Source organism: Sorex fumeus, unplaced genomic scaffold (genome assembly GCF_029834395.1).
Source record: "Sorex fumeus unplaced genomic scaffold, SorFum_2.1 ptg000035l, whole genome shotgun sequence".
NCBI lineage: Eukaryota > Metazoa > Chordata > Mammalia > Eulipotyphla > Soricidae > Sorex > Sorex fumeus.
The window spans coordinates 11706970-11722720 of NW_026606092.1; the positions used below are offsets into that span (position 1 = coordinate 11706970).

A 15751-nucleotide genomic window follows, 5' to 3' on the forward strand; every position below is an offset into this window, starting at 1 on the left:
GGTTTTCGAGGCTGCCAGAGATCAGTATCCACAGGCACTAGTCTGATATTTCAAATGGGAGCACAAGGTACACTGCTCAAACCAATCTAAAACTTGGAGCTCCACCCTTGGTTCCTACAAATCATAAGCAAGAATGAAAAAATGAAAAACTCAGCTGCATCAGCAGATGGGGATAGAAGACCAGGAACGTCTTCAAATACAATCAGAACATTTTACCTGGCCCAAGAATGACTTCAGAGCAACAAGGAAATCACTTGAAGAGTCAATAAAATCAAGGCAAGATTGATGAAAAAAATTAAAGAATTCATTCAAACAGAAATGACAGAGCTGAAGAGTATGGTAGCAAAACTCAATGGCAGAATGGAAGAAGCGGAACATTAAATCACTGACCTCTAAGACAGGGTAAATAACACAATCAAATAGACTTTAAAAAATGGGGAGAACTTAAGATATTTAATGGAAAAAAACAAGAGAAAGAGCTGCAAATCACTGGAATTCATATGACAGGATATACATAAACACCTATGTTCACTGTAGAGCTTAATACAACAGCTACAATAAGGAAGTAATTCAAATGCCCAAGAACAGATGACTACATAAAGAAGTGGTTTGTTGCACAATGGAATTCGATGCAGTTAAGATGAAATCTTGCAGTTTGTGGCAACTTAGATAAACTGGAGGGTATTATGAAATACCAGCCCTCACTCATCTGTGGTATATGTAGAAAGAAAACAAAGGAAAAAATAGCACCAAAGGATGACAGACCAAGATTAGCAGACCCTGAATCGAGATGGAGAAGGAAGAGGTAAACTAGAAGTAACCTAAGGTCAGTGGTTGAAGGGTCTTAGGCAAATTGAGGTGGTGAGGTGCAATAATTGTTCATCAAAACCATAAATGCTGACACTATTTGTAGCAATGTGTCCTAAACTTAGGAAAAAGTTACTTGTTTGGGGCTCCAGCAGGTAGGCTGCTTGCCTTGCATGCAGCCAAACCAGGTTTGATTCCCAATATGACACTGGAACCCTGGAGCCCTAGAAGTGATCCTTGAGCCAGAGTTAGGAGGAAGTCCTGAGCACTGGCAGGTGTGCCCTATTCCCTGCAAAATTTTTCTGTTTAAAAGTTTCAAGTTTAATCCTTGGCACCACCCTCCCCCCAAGATACACCCTTTAGCGTCAATTATTTATGTCTGAAAATATACCATGCAAATTCTTTTCTTCTTATTTCTTTAAAGGTCTTCTGTTTAATATAAAGAAAAAGTTTCTAAGCTTTAAAGCTCTGTTTTAGGCAGAACATGTTGATCCTTCACCATACACACAACACACCATATACATTCATGTCAAAGTCTTATTTTAAGTACTTTGGAAAGATAATTAGGATCTTGTGAAGTGACAGTAGAGCCCTCACAAATGAGAACAGTGGAGTCACTAGACAACTTCATCTCTGCTTTGTAAAGCTACAAGAAGGCCACTTACAACCCAAAACAATCTTGGCCTTCAAAGAACCAGCTGTTAATACCCTGATTGGACTCCCTGACTCCAGAATAAGCAGTAAGTTCTGGTTGTTAGCGAATGCCATCTAGTTCATGGGACTAAGATATTATGTGAGGCCAGAGATAGTAAGGGGTAAGGTGAAGCCCTTGTAGATCCTGGTTCAGTCCCTGGAGCACCACCAGGCTCCCTGAGCATGGCTGGGGTATCCCTGGATATCCCCAGAATTGTGTTGCTAACTTGGGTAATCCCTAGTACTGCAAACTCAGACTCTGCACTAGACGGCTGAGCTGATTAGCCAAGAATCACTGGGAAGAGTTCCTGCTCTTCTTCAGTCCCACTTGGGAGGTCCCCATTCCCCCCAAGCCCTGTCCCAAAGATATTATCTATATAAACTTAAAAGTAAGGAAAAAGAAAACATAAGGAGTTTATTTCTAAGTTAATCTGTTTTAATGAATTACTGATCCAAACTGCTGATTTCACAAAATATTTCTCCTAAACATTTACTAAACAACAATTAAGGGGTTTGTTTTCTTCCCTTGAGTTATTTATTCCTAAGGAAACACAACTGTTGACAGCAATAGTAAATATATTTTCATTTCCCGTGACCTCCCCCACCACAATTATATAATATTGTCTTAAAAGTAAAACAACTGGGCTAGAGAGAAGTGAGGCTGGAGGGGCTAAGGCATCCCAAGAACCCAAGTTTGAGTTCCCTGCACCACCTATGCCCTCCAGAGCAACACCAGGGTTCCCTCCTGAGCACAGATCTAGGAATAGTCCCTGAGCATCAGAGTGTGGCCCCCAAAGCTGATCCCCCTCAAATGAAAATAAGATAAAATCAGATACTTAAATCTGCAGAGGATAGCACAAAGACTATTTTAAACAAATAAACTAGACCTGGTTTTACTTAATGCCTGACTAAAGATAAAAGTAAAGAACATTTGGGCTGGAGAGAGGGTACAGGTCACTTGCCTTGCATGCAACAGACCCCAGAGCACAGCATTGGGTCCTCCAAACACTGTCAAGAGTGATCTCTGAAAGGCCAGAGCAAAAGTACGAGTAAGGTGCCTGCCTTGCATGCAACCAATCTAGACACCATATATAGTCATAGCACTACATATAGATAGTCTCCTAAGCCCCTGAGAAGTGACCCCTGAGCCCTAAGCATGGCTTACTCCTGGCTCTAATGCAGGGTGTGGTGCAAAAGTCAAAATAACAACAGAAAAGTGATCCCGAAGTACCAGTTAGGAATAAGCCTTGAGTATAGCTGGACATGACACCAAACCAAGCCAAAACTGATCTTACAAGCTGCAGAAATCCTCCATTCACTCTCCCTCCCCCCACCTCCTCAATCTCCCAGCCAGGCTGAGTCATGAGGGGCACCTTGGAGGGGACAGGTGAGCCCACTACCCACCCAAACAAGCTCCTGTAGCCAAAAACCTCTACACTCAAATCGCTGTCATGCTCACGGATTGACTCCACTAGCTCAGAACAAGAATCATCCAGGAATGAATCTGTTGAAAAACTCAGGTAAGGGGGCTTTATGACTGAAATTCCCAGGCACTCACGGAATTGGGGAGAGGCTACCTTGCCTCATATCCCTGTGCTTCATTCCCTGGCAGTCATACCCATGAACTGCCTCTCCATATAAGCTCATTAATCATCCATGATCCAGAGACTCATAAATAAATCTCCAAAGAGATCAACTAGCTTCTAGACCTCAAAGACACCATCCAGTTAAAAATTTAACTCCAACTGTGTCACCCCGTTCAGAATTTTAGAATTCCCAGAGCAACATCTCAAACTCTACACCATCGATATAGTAGGGGTAGTATACCACATTGGACGGGATGTAAAGTAGAAGGTAACCAATCTCAAATACATATTAATATATAAGGCTTAACCTGTACCAACATGTTTTGTAATACAAGGGCTTAATGGCTCCAGGGTAGGATACAACAATCTTCAAACACCTCTAAGGAAATCTTTTTTGATCATTTATAGGGAATTATTCATAATAAGCAATATAAAATGAATTATATAGGGACTATATAATTTATTATATAGGGGCAGGCTTGGGTGGTTGTTGAGAAAATTGGAAATAATGGTGGTGGGATTGGTGTTGGAACACTGAACGTAATAAATCATCGTGAACAACTTTATAAAAATTTTAAAATATTGATCTTAAGAACAACTTTATAAAAATTTAAAAATGCCGATCTTAAGAAAAAAATCTGATCTTAAGAAAAATAAGCGATAGCACAGCGGGTAGGGCGTTTGCCTTACAAGCGGCCAACATGGCCGACCCGAGTTCGATTCCTCCGCCCCTCTCGGAGAGCCCTGCAAGCTACCGAGAGTATTCGATATGCCAGACACAGTAACAACGTCTCCAATGGAGACGTTACTGGGCCCACTCGAGCAAATCGACGATCAACGGGAGGACCTTTACCTTTACCTTTACCTAAGAAAAATAAAAACAGGGGCTGGAGAGATAGCACAGCAGGTAGGGTGTTTGCCTTGCACGCAGCCGACCCAGGTTCGATTCCCAGCATCCCATATAGTCTCCCAAGCACTGCCAGGAGTAACCCCTGTGTATCGCCAGGTGCTACCCAAAAAGCCAAAAAAAAAAAAGAAAAACAGCAGAAATGTCATCTGCACTTCTATGTTCATTGCAGCACTATTCACAAGAGCCAGAATCTGGAAACAAGTGTCTGAGAACAGACAACTGGCTAAAGAAAATGTATTACATCTACACAGTGGAATATTATGCAGCTGTTAGAAAAAAATGAAATTATGAAATTCACTTATAAATGAATGGATATGGAGAGTATCATGTTTAGTGAAAAGAGTCCGAAGGAGAGGGAGAGAGAGGGACAGACATAGAGTGATTGCACTCATTAGTGGGATATAAAAAAAACAGAGTGGGGCCGGAGGGATAGTACAGAGGGTAGGGTGGTTGTCTTGCATGCAGCAGAGTCGAGTTTAATCTCTGGCATCCCATATGGTCCCCCGAGCACCACCAGGAGAAATTCCTGAGTGCAGAGACAGAAATAACACCAGAGCATCAACCGGGTGTGACCTAAAAAGCAAAACAAAACAAAACAAAAAACAAAAAAACACTGGAGTAGGAGACAAATACCCAAGGACAGTTGAAAAAAAGGCCATGGGGATTGGGCCACGGAAGCCTGCATAAGTGCAGGGGGAGACGGCGGTTTGGATATTGAAGCGACCACTATGACAGTGATAGTTGGAAGTGAACATTCTGGATGGGAGCTGTGTACTAAAATTGGTTAAAGGAGTAAATATGATGGGCTCTCAGTATCTATACTACAAACATAATGCCCAAGAGGCAGGGGGGGAGGGGGGATGGAAGGCGGGGGGGGGGGGGGGGAGAGAGAGAGAGAGAGAGAGAGAGAGAGAGAGAGAGAGAGAAAGTGCTTGCTATACAGGCAAGCTAGGGGTGGAGGGGATTGAAGGAAGGATATTGGGGACACTGGTGGTGGGAAATGTACACTGGTGAAGGGACGGGTGTTGGAAAATTGTATGAATGAAAGCGAATCATGAACAGCTTTGTGACTATGTATTTCACAGTGATTTATCTTTTAAACAAAGTTAAAAAATAAAGGTCTAGTTCCTTTTTAAGTCAATCCCTACTTAATAAACGATTTTAGAATCCAGCAAGAGTACAAAGCTTTCCTGCAGCAATGCATAAATCAACCTTTATATATGCAAAAACTCAGGAAAAAACCACATGGAGAAACTGTCTGAAAGATGCTCCTGGAAGCCATCCGGGTTTTGTTCTTCAAGCCCATGCTCTCTCTCATTTGCTTTTCCCTATGTATCATTGCTCGCTTTTTCACTCTGAAGAAAAGCCTGTTCTCTCTCTTGTACATATACTTCCTCTCTTTCTCTCTCCTCATGTCTTTCTAAGTAAGTTTCATTCAATAACAACTATCTTACTTTGGGCTGGAACAACAGTACAGTGGATATGGTTCCCCGAGCCTGCCAGGAGTGATCCCTGATAGTATGGCCAGGTCTAAGACTAAGTACTGCTGGGTGTGCCTCCCTCCCCCCAAAAACAAGCAAAAAGACCTCCTAAACAAATAAATAAAAAATCCTACTATCTTACTTTACACACACACACACACACACACACACACACACACACACACGTAGATTGCAAAACATGTACATTTCTGATCCTAATTTTTCAAACTTTAAGATATGTAAAAATCAACATGTCAAAAGGGGAAAGATATGCCGATCAAAATGATAGCAGTCATTTTTCTCTGATCATGAGTTTTTTCAATTTTTCAACTTCTTAAAAATATTTCAATAAAATGCATAATTTTCACATAACTGGGATAATTACACTAGCATCACTTATTTTAGGGAATACAAACCGTAAAAAATTTTTTATGAAAGTATGAGGTTTTAAATTGACAAAATTTAACAATTTGATTTCTAAGTGAAACTGAAGATTGCTGCTTTATCAACCTTGTTTTCCTATCCAAGCACTCACTCTACTGGTGACATAGAGAATATACTTATTCTAACATTTCTGAAGTAGCTGCATTATCTTCCACAAGCACCAGAGGGCAGGGTTTTTAATATGAAATTTAATTTCACTAGTATTACTAACTTTTCTTAAATAATTCAAATATGAGAAAAAAAACAAACAAACAAAAAGGGCTGGAGTGATAGCATAGTGGGTAGGGCATATGCCTTGCATGTGGCCGACCCGGGTTCGATTCCCAGCATCCCATATGGAAACCTGAGCACCGCCAGGAGTAATTCCTGAGTGCAGAGCCAGGAGCAACCCCTGTGCATCGCCGGGTGTCACCCAAAAAAAAAAAAACAAACATAAAATTAAAATATGTATGTATGTTGTATGTATATGCACACATAATATATGTACACATATATTTAAGTTAGACGGCTCTGGGCTACAGTCAGGTCTTACTCCTGACTCTGTTCACAAATCACTCCTGATGATGGTTAGAGGACCATATGTGGTATGAGTAATCAAACTGGGATTGACTGTATACTCGGCAAGCACCTTGTTTAAGCACCTTACTGGGGCCAGAGCAGTAGTACAGCTGGTATTTGCATGCAGCTGACCTAGGTTTCATCCCCAGTATCCCATATGGTCCTCCAAGCATTGCTAGGATTAATTCCTGAGCCCAGACCCAGGAGTAATCCCTGAGCATTGCTGGGTGTGCCCCCCCCCCCCCCGGCCCCTCTCCCCTAGAAAGCATCTTACCACCAGCACGAACCATTAACAAGTAATGGTTAGTTAGTTAGTATGGTTAGTAGATTAATAAGTAATCTATATCTATGATCTGATACTTAAGACTGAACAAACACATTGAATTTGAGGGCTATTACTACTGGCTTTAGTTTATTTATTTATTTATTTATTGCTTTTTGGGTCTTACCTGGCAATGCATAGGGGTTACTCCTGGCTTGCACTCAGGAATTACTCCTGGCAGTACTCGGGGGACCGTATGGGATGCTGGGAATTGAACCCGGGTCGGCCGCATGCAAGGCAAATGCCCTACCCTCTGTGCTATCGCTCTAGCCCCATGGCTCTAGTTTAAAAGATAAAAATTGTTTTAAAAAAACTGAAATTTACTATCCTCAGAATTCTGATTATTTTTTGTTTTCACTTTTTGGCTCTTGGGCTATACCTAGTAGTGCTCAGGGGCGACATCTGTCTCTGCTCAGCAATCACCTGTGGGTGCTCTGGAACCATATGAGGAGCTGGGATTCAAACCAGGGCTGTGGCAGACACAGCCACAAAAATTAAGAGCACAGCTACTTCTCCAGCCCCTAAATTCAAGATCTTTAAGAGAACACCAAGAGTTTGTAAGCTGAAAAGGATATGACATTCCAGGGAGAGAAAAGTGCCAGAGTAGAACCGCTGCTTCTCCAAAGTGCATCCTTTATTTGGGGGATGCCTCTATATCCATGGTACAAATACCAGAGAAAAAGAGCTGACAATATAGTTCGAAAACTGAGGTCACTTTACTTGTAAAATACAAGTGAAAACTTGTATTTTACTAGCTCCACTTTATTTTGAAGGCAATGGGAGAACACTTTTAAACAAAGGAATGTGTTCTGGCCTGCGTCCTGCCTTGAATCCCTTGAATGCTTGTCACTATGTTTCTTTGCTTATCTATTTTCGCTCTGAAGAAGCCTGCCTTCACTTCTAAACACAGGCTTCTCTCTTTCTCCCCTTCACATCTTTCTAAATAAGTTTCAATGAAAACTATCTTGCTACACACACACACACACACACACACACACACACACACACACACACAATATTAAGGAACAATTTTAAATAAAGGAAAGCTGTTACTAAAATCTCTGTCTAGAAAGATAGCAATATGTAACATAAATGAGAAGCATGAGAAGAGAACTTGGCATAGGGAAGCACAAGAAGTCAAGAAAATTGGCCACATTCCACAATAGGGCAAAAATGTTCGGGGAGAGGGAATGCAAAGGCTAAATATTACATTTCAAAAGGGAGGAAAAGCTGGGCTTGTTGAAGGAATGAAGTAATAAAGGCATTAATCCTTGGTAACTGGGACTCTGATATTTATAAAAAGTCTATTAAAATAAAAACACCTTAAATAGTCTGCATAAGAGTTTTATAGTTCTGTATGCCATGTACTTTCTGAAATCCAGGTTGTAAGATTATTTAATAGCTAAAAATTGGGGGGGGGGGATAAGACAGAAAAAGAAAAGGAAAAAAAATGAGACTGTACTTTGTGAAAGACTACTGAAGTAAATTTTATATTAACACATATTAGATTTGTATCTCTTCTTAAAAATAACTTATGTCGGGACTGGAGCGATAGCTTAGCGGGTACGCGGTCGACCCAGGTTCGATTCCCAGCATCCCATATGGTACCCTGAGCACCGCCAGGGGTAATTCCTGAGTGCAGAGCCAGGAGTAACCCCTGTGCATTGCTGGGTGTGACCCAAAAAGCAAAAAAAAACAAAAAACAAAAAACAAAAACTTATGTCAGGGCTGGAGCAATAGTACAGGGGGTAGGGCCTTGCACACGGCCAAACCAGATTCGATTCCCAGCATCCCATATGGTCCCCTGAGCACCGCCAGGAGAAATTCCTGAGTAAAGAGCCAGGAGTAACCCAAAAGAGCAAAAAACAAAACAAAACAAAAGCAAAAACTGAAGTCAATGGGCATTGCAATTCCCCCAAGTAAGCTATAGGATGCACAGTACCGTTAGATATAACTCGGTAGAGCCAAAACAATTAAAAATATGAAATTGCTTTTTTTCTGAAGGGGTATCTCCCAAGCAGAATTCAGTGAATAGGGAAATGGGAGGGGTCGGTGGCATACTCAGCCTAGTATTGTGGGATGGTTTGATGCTTGGGCCCAGTGGGTCACCAGGGCTGCCTACATTTGGCAGTGTTGGGCACCTTGTGGCACCACAAATCAAATTTAGGGCATTGTGCATGCCAGGCACACACACTAGTCCTCTGAACTACCTCCACAGCTTGAAGCCAAAATTTTCAAACTTATAATTTTAAGACTGAGATCACGGTCACTGTCCTCTCGTTGTTCATCTATTTGCTCAAGCGGGCCCAGTAACATTGTGAAACTTGTTACTGTTTTTGGCATATCAAATATGTCATGGGTAGCTTGCCAGGCTTTGCCTTGCAGGCGAAATATTCTCGGTAGCTTGCCGGGCTCTCCGAGAGGGGCGGAGGACTCGAACTCGGGTGGGCCATGTTGGCTGCGTGCAAGGCAAATGCCCTACCTGCTGTGCTATTGCTCCAGCCCAAGACTGAGATATTAGTTTGATAATTAGAGACCAAGAGAACTAATGATTACTAACTATCATTTACAGAACTTTATAGTCTCTCAAATAGATTTTATACAATCTCTACAAGGTACCCATGAAGTGGGCTGGAGCTGATAGTAATAACAGTAGTAACTATAATGCTGTAATAATAAACATATCTTTTACAGAACTTATTTCTTGTCTTTAGCCTCTCCCTTCTCCATTATTTACAAAATAAACTAGAAGTCTTTTATCTATGTGGACATTTATACACAAACCTTTGATTCTCCAGCTAAACTGGGGCAACTGCATTACTAAGCTTCATGAAACTCTTCATGAGATACAGACTAAAGAAATTCAATATTGCTCTGCTATGTAATGTGCCTAACCCAATCTAGACATATAAATTGGGTGCCATAAATGTTAAAACCAAAGTTCATTTCAAGGAAAAGTCTGATCAAATTATTAAGTCTGATCAGTTTATTCATAAATTTTACATATTACTTGCACACATTATAGTAAAAACATACAATATTACTATTAGTTCAACTTTCATAAATTGTTTATTTTGGGGGGCTTTGGCCATACCCAGAGGTACTCGGGACTTACTTCTGGCTCTCTGCTGTGAGGCAAACAGGGACCTACCACATGTAAGACCTTAATCCCTGTACTTAATCTCTGTACTAACACCTTAACCCCTATACATAAAACCTTAATCTCTGAATTCTCTCTCTGGCCCTCAAAAGCTGTTTTGATGGTATTGATTCCAAAGGACAAACAGTCATTAAAGTTTCTAAAGTCTCATTTATTGGATTTCATTATCTGAAAGAGGAATGCATTGTCAAGGATAAAGTGTTAAATGCTTGACCTCATTTATCTAAAGATTAACCAAGAAGAAACCCTTGAGCCACCTGCATGTTATAAATTAAAGATTGGTGCCTAAACATGTCACCTTATAATTATGCAGCCTCTTACTCTGTTTTCCATGGATTGGAAAGGGTTAAGTCAAGAGCAACAGGGCAGTGGAAGAGCACAAATCCAGCACAGATCTGGGGTTGAACCCCCATACCACAAACATAAACAAAAGCAATCAGAAGAAATAGGATGACTTACCTGAACTTGGCAGGAGAAAGAGGAGTAGGAGGAAACATTCCTGGTTCAAAAGAGTCGAAATAAGTCACTGTCCAGGAAAAGCTGCAGCAGCAGAATCCAGCAGTTAGTGAGATTGTAAGTAGAGTCCAGAAACCTTAATGGAAGAGAATGCGATTAACAGAAAATCAAGTTACATTTAAATAGTGTACAAATATGAAGGCACAATTAGAAATCCATCATTAAATATTTTGATCCAATTAAACACATGTAAGAAAAGAAATTCAACTCAGAAATAGAACCTATTCTTAGTTAAAATGTCAACTGTAGGAAAAATATCTAAAACATTTCACTGCTAAATGTCTTGGCATGTTTCATTTAACTTTGTGAACCACAGCTCATATTATTTAGTACTAATACTTCCCATACTTTTGCCATATGAATCACATTTAGATATCTATTCTTTACAGATTCCCTATAAACTACAACCTAATCTGACTCTTTAACCTTGCTCAGTATATGAACAAAAGTTAACTCTAACTTTAAAAATGGACTGGGATTCTTAAAGTTATTTTCAGTGGGACTGGAACTTATTTTCTTAAAGAAACAGAAAAAGTATAGTACATATTACACGCATGAAGGTGAAAAATATTGAGAAATAGAAGAATGGTGGAATGACCAAAGTGACAATACAAAGAAATAAACTAATTTAAATGTTTTTAGATACATAAACTACTTCAAGACAAGTTTACTAAGCCAGTACTATGAAGACTGTGTCCCAAGTCCCAAGAATATAAGGTTGAGAAGATTAGAGAATAAACTGATAAATGACCAGATTTCTGAGAACAAAATGTGCCACCAAAACACAGTGGCCTGTTTGAAGCTGGGAGTAACACTAAAGCATTACAAAAGACACACTAAAAGCAAAAATGCAACATTTTAAAAAAACAAAACAAAACAAAAAAGCAAACCTGTGACCAGCTGGAGAGAGAGTACAGAAGGGTTTAGAGGCTTGCCTTCAACAGGCCAGCACTGCAATTATGGGTCCCCAGCACACCAGAAGTGATCCCTGAGCAGAGGCAGCAGTAAGCCCTGAGCACGGCTGGGTGTGCCACCCTCTACTCCTGGCCCCCATAACTCCCCCCTGAAAAAGAAAAAAAAAAAGAAAAACTGCAGAAAAGTATTTGGAATTGATTACCCTTTTATTTATATTTCCTAATTTTACTCTCGCCCTTGCACTCTTTTAAAGAGAATATAATGAACTTCACTTTCCCACAATGAAAGGAAAAAAAAGAGAGAAAAGCATAAAAAGTAAAGCAGAAAAGAGAAGGGAATCTCTGTACTAACAATGGACATAACAACAAGAAGAAAAATTCAAAAAGTCTTAAATAAGAGCTAGAAAGAGTACAGTATGGAAAGGCACTGGGCCGACCTAGGTTTGATCCCAGGCCACCAGGAGTGATTTCTGAGTGCAGAATCAGGAGTAAGCCCTGAGCATTGGAGAGAATGGCTCAAACCCCACCCCCCACAAAAACTGTTTTGAAAAGATAGGATAATGTAGCTCAGATTGTAGTATAGGTAAAAGTCTGTGTATAACAAAAGGGGATGACCTTCAGGTGAGATAGTTTCCCCCCAGAGCTGAAGTATATCATACATGGTCATTGTAACATGATGTCATACGTGTGTGTGTGCGTGCGTGTGTGTGTGTGTGTGTGTGTGTATAAAATCACTTGATCACACTTGACATCCCGTTACTCATCAATTTGCTCGAGCGGGCGCCAGTAACATCTCCATTCATCCCTGTCACATGCTAGTGTAGCCCAATGGCTTCTGCTCGTTTTAGGAACACGAAGAGCCTCAAACCGATCATTCAGGGTCTTGACTAAGAAGTCTAACCATCTGGTAGGTGGGCGACCACACGATCTTTTGACGTCCAGTAGAACCCAGTCAGTGGTCATCTCCAAATCTCATTATGTGTCCAGCCCATCTGATTTTCGACGCCATGGCAAACGAGACAGCATCCTTGATTCTTGATCGTCAACGGAGGTCGGAACTCCGGATTCTTTCTCTCATTTGAGTGAAGCGTGATACTCCAAGCATAGCTCTTTCAATTCCACTTTGGGAGACCCAAATAGCGTTCTCATCCTGTTTGCGTAGGGCCCAGGTCTCTGAGGCGTATGTTAATGCAGGAAGAACAGTGGAATCGAAGAGAGGGCTGCCCAGAGTCGATGGTTCTTTGTCCTCTTAGCTATTGCTTTGACGCTCTTGAAGGCGTTCCAAGCCGCTCTCTTATTTCTGTGCAACTCAGATGCCAGGTCATTCGTCAACCTAGGTCACTTAACTGTTACATTCGGAGATGTTCATTCTGTTGAGAGCAAATGAAATGTCAGGAACGAGACTGTTTCTCATAAACATTGTCTTCATGAGATTCAGCTGCAGTCCGACCTTTCCACACTCACGGTCGAAGTCGGCAGCATTTGTGCTGCTTGGCTGATGTTTGGTGTTATTAGAACAATGTCATCAGCGAAGCAGAGGTGTTGTAGTTGCCGACCATCTATCTTCATTCTCATTCCTTCCCATTCTAGTCGTCACATGATGTTCTCGAGGGTGGCACTGAAGAGTTTTGGTGAAATGATATCACCCTGCCAAACCCTTCTCTTGACATCAATGATTACCTCTCTGTAAAATGGTGAGATCCTGGTAGTGAATCTGCAATATAGCTCACGGAGGATCCTGATGTATTGAGTTTGAATGCTCTGTTTGGCTAGGGCTTCGATGACTGCTTCAGTCTCAACAGAATCAAAGGCCTTCTTTAAATCAATGAACGGCATCTTGAACTCCCGAGAAACCTCAATGAGCTTGGTTACCGTGTGGATATGGTCGATTGTGCTGAATCCTTTTCGGAAACCCGCTTGCTCGCATGGTTGTCCTTCATCTAGTGTTCTGCCAATCCTATTCAGGATGACTCGAGTGAACAGCTTGCAGACGACAGACAACAGGCAGATTGGGCGAAATTGCTAATGTCATGGATGTCTCCCTTCTTGTACAGTAGTACAGTCCTCTTGATTTTCCATTGGGACAGAACCTTGCATTCAGACAGGTAGCATGTGAAGAGCCAAGCCAGTGTATTGATGAGTAGTGAGGGCAGGTTCTTCAGGTGTTTGGGTCTGATCTTGTCTGGACCAGGTGCTGCTTGCTTCTTTACCAATAAAATGGCGTGTCGGATTTCGGAAGGGAGAACGTTGGAAACGACATATCCATCCTGCAGAATTTGGTATGTGGGCAGGTGGACGTGGCTATCGAAGAGATCCGAGTAGAAGTCATGGATAATCTTCTACAACGAAGATAGAAGCTGCCAGCAGTGAGCCACATCTATTCAAGTGTAATTGTCTGATTTGGGTTGTTAGGCATTCAAATGAATCAATGTTTATAGCCAAGTTCGTGTTCACAAGGACACCAACACCACTGATACCTCTTCTGTCGCATGTTCCAAGAAACATTTCTTCCCCAGCGTCGAAAACAGCGTGATGTGATTGATGCCTTCTCGACTCAGTGAGACCAATGATGTCGTACTTGATCTTTTGTGCTTGCACCATCAGGTCCTTGATGGATGCATCGTATGCCAGTGTACGTGCATTGAAAGTAGAGTGTCATATTTGTCCTTCTTAGTTTTGGCAGCCTAGTTCAGCCCTGAAATTTTATCAGTCTCTCCTTCCTCATCCTTCTTAACGCTGCTGTATTGGTGACTCTTTCAGGGTCAGGGGAATGAGACCCATTGTATTTACTGGTTTTGGCATATCGAATACACCACGAATAGCTTGCCAGGCTCTGCTGTGCGGGCGGAACACTCTCAGTAGCTTGCCAGACTCTTCGAGAGGGCTAGAGGCTTTTAGGGCGGCCTCTAATCGTCCTTGAGGTGTTCCTATGGTTCAAACCATATTTGAACCCCATCAAATATGGTGTGGTAATCTTGTATTAAGTGTTTTAGGTAGTGGAGGTCTGCCGAGCCTGGAATCCAAGGTCAGAATGTTCCGCTTTCCAGGCTTTGTGCGGCTTCACCCGTGCGTCTCAGCCCAAGTTTCGGGAAAGCATCCTGGAGCGTGGCGTCAGCTGGGTAGTGGAGGTAGTGGAGGTAGTGGACCCCATATACATCCACTGTCACTTTCCTCCCGTTGTTCATCGATTTGCTCGAGTGGGCCCAGTAACATTGTGAGACTTGTTACTGTGTTTGGCATATCGAATACGTCACGGGTAGCTTGCCAGGCTTTGCCTTGCGGGCGAGATACTCTCGGTAGCTTGCTTGGCTCTCCTAGAGGGGTGGAGGAATCGAACTCGGGTGGGCCATTTTGGCTGCGTGAAAGGCAAATGCCCTACCCGATGTGGGGTGTATTAATGCTGCTAGGGCTTCCCTGAAGAGCCCTGAGAACTGGTGAGACATCAGGCAGGGGAGTATAACTTTATGTTATCTTGGCAGATAGATTCAGAATCAAACTTTCAAGTACCTCCAGTGAGTACAGAAACAGGAGATGGCCAAAAACCAGAAAGGTAAAAATTTGATGTCACCCTAATCAAAATGAGACTTAGCAGCAACTCATTTGTGCAAATGTCTTAAGTACTAAACTGAATCTTTATTCTAATATCCTAGTAGTGGCAGCCTTTAGAATTTTAATCCAACTTGGGACTACTTAGACAGACCTAAGTAAAAGCATGTGTACACCTTCCCTGCTAACCCAATGAGATAATAGGATCAAAAGGAAACAGAGATTTACAGAATGTACAACTATAAGATATGGGTGGTTAAGTGCCAAATATAGTGCCAAAGAGTTGCTAAGATAACTGACAAGTTTACATTAAGTTTGCCAAAAATGAAGTCTGCTGAAAAATAATGGTAATATGGGGCCAGAGAGATATACAATGAGTAAGGTGTAGTCAGGAGTAAGCCCTGAGCACAGCTGTGTGTGGCCTTCAAACAAAAACAAAACAAAGATTAATGATGGTGATTTAAAAAAATCAGGAATGTTTGAGAATTGCTGTGGAACTCCTAAGTTCTTGGGAAAAAAATGATTAAATACATAACAAAATATAATTCATAGTTTATAAAGTTTCTTTCTGAGGTGCTTTAATAAAATACCTGCCAAGTTTAATACAAGAACATTCCAAAAATGACCACTATTATCCTACAATCTTCCATTTGACTTATATTGGGCAACTGATTTCATATTCCTTTTCAACAACAGCTGTACTCACTGATAAAAACAACGTCCATCACAATGATAAGGCTAAAAAATACATGGTAATATCATGTTCAGTACAGGGTTTCTCAACCTTTTCCCAACAATGGCCCATTTTCAATTT

General features: G+C 41.4%; 1 protein-coding gene across 1 annotated transcript in view; it reads right to left on the reverse strand.

Moving 5' to 3' along the window:
- ARL6IP6 (ADP ribosylation factor like GTPase 6 interacting protein 6) overlaps positions 1-15751 on the reverse strand; it is a 35061-nt gene that overhangs the window by 10705 nt on the left and 8605 nt on the right. Inside the window, exon 3 of the mRNA XM_056117680.1 lies at positions 10421-10553. Coding sequence (XP_055973655.1) covers positions 10421-10553 — 133 coding nt within the window. The remainder of the gene's footprint in view (positions 1-10420; positions 10554-15751) is intronic.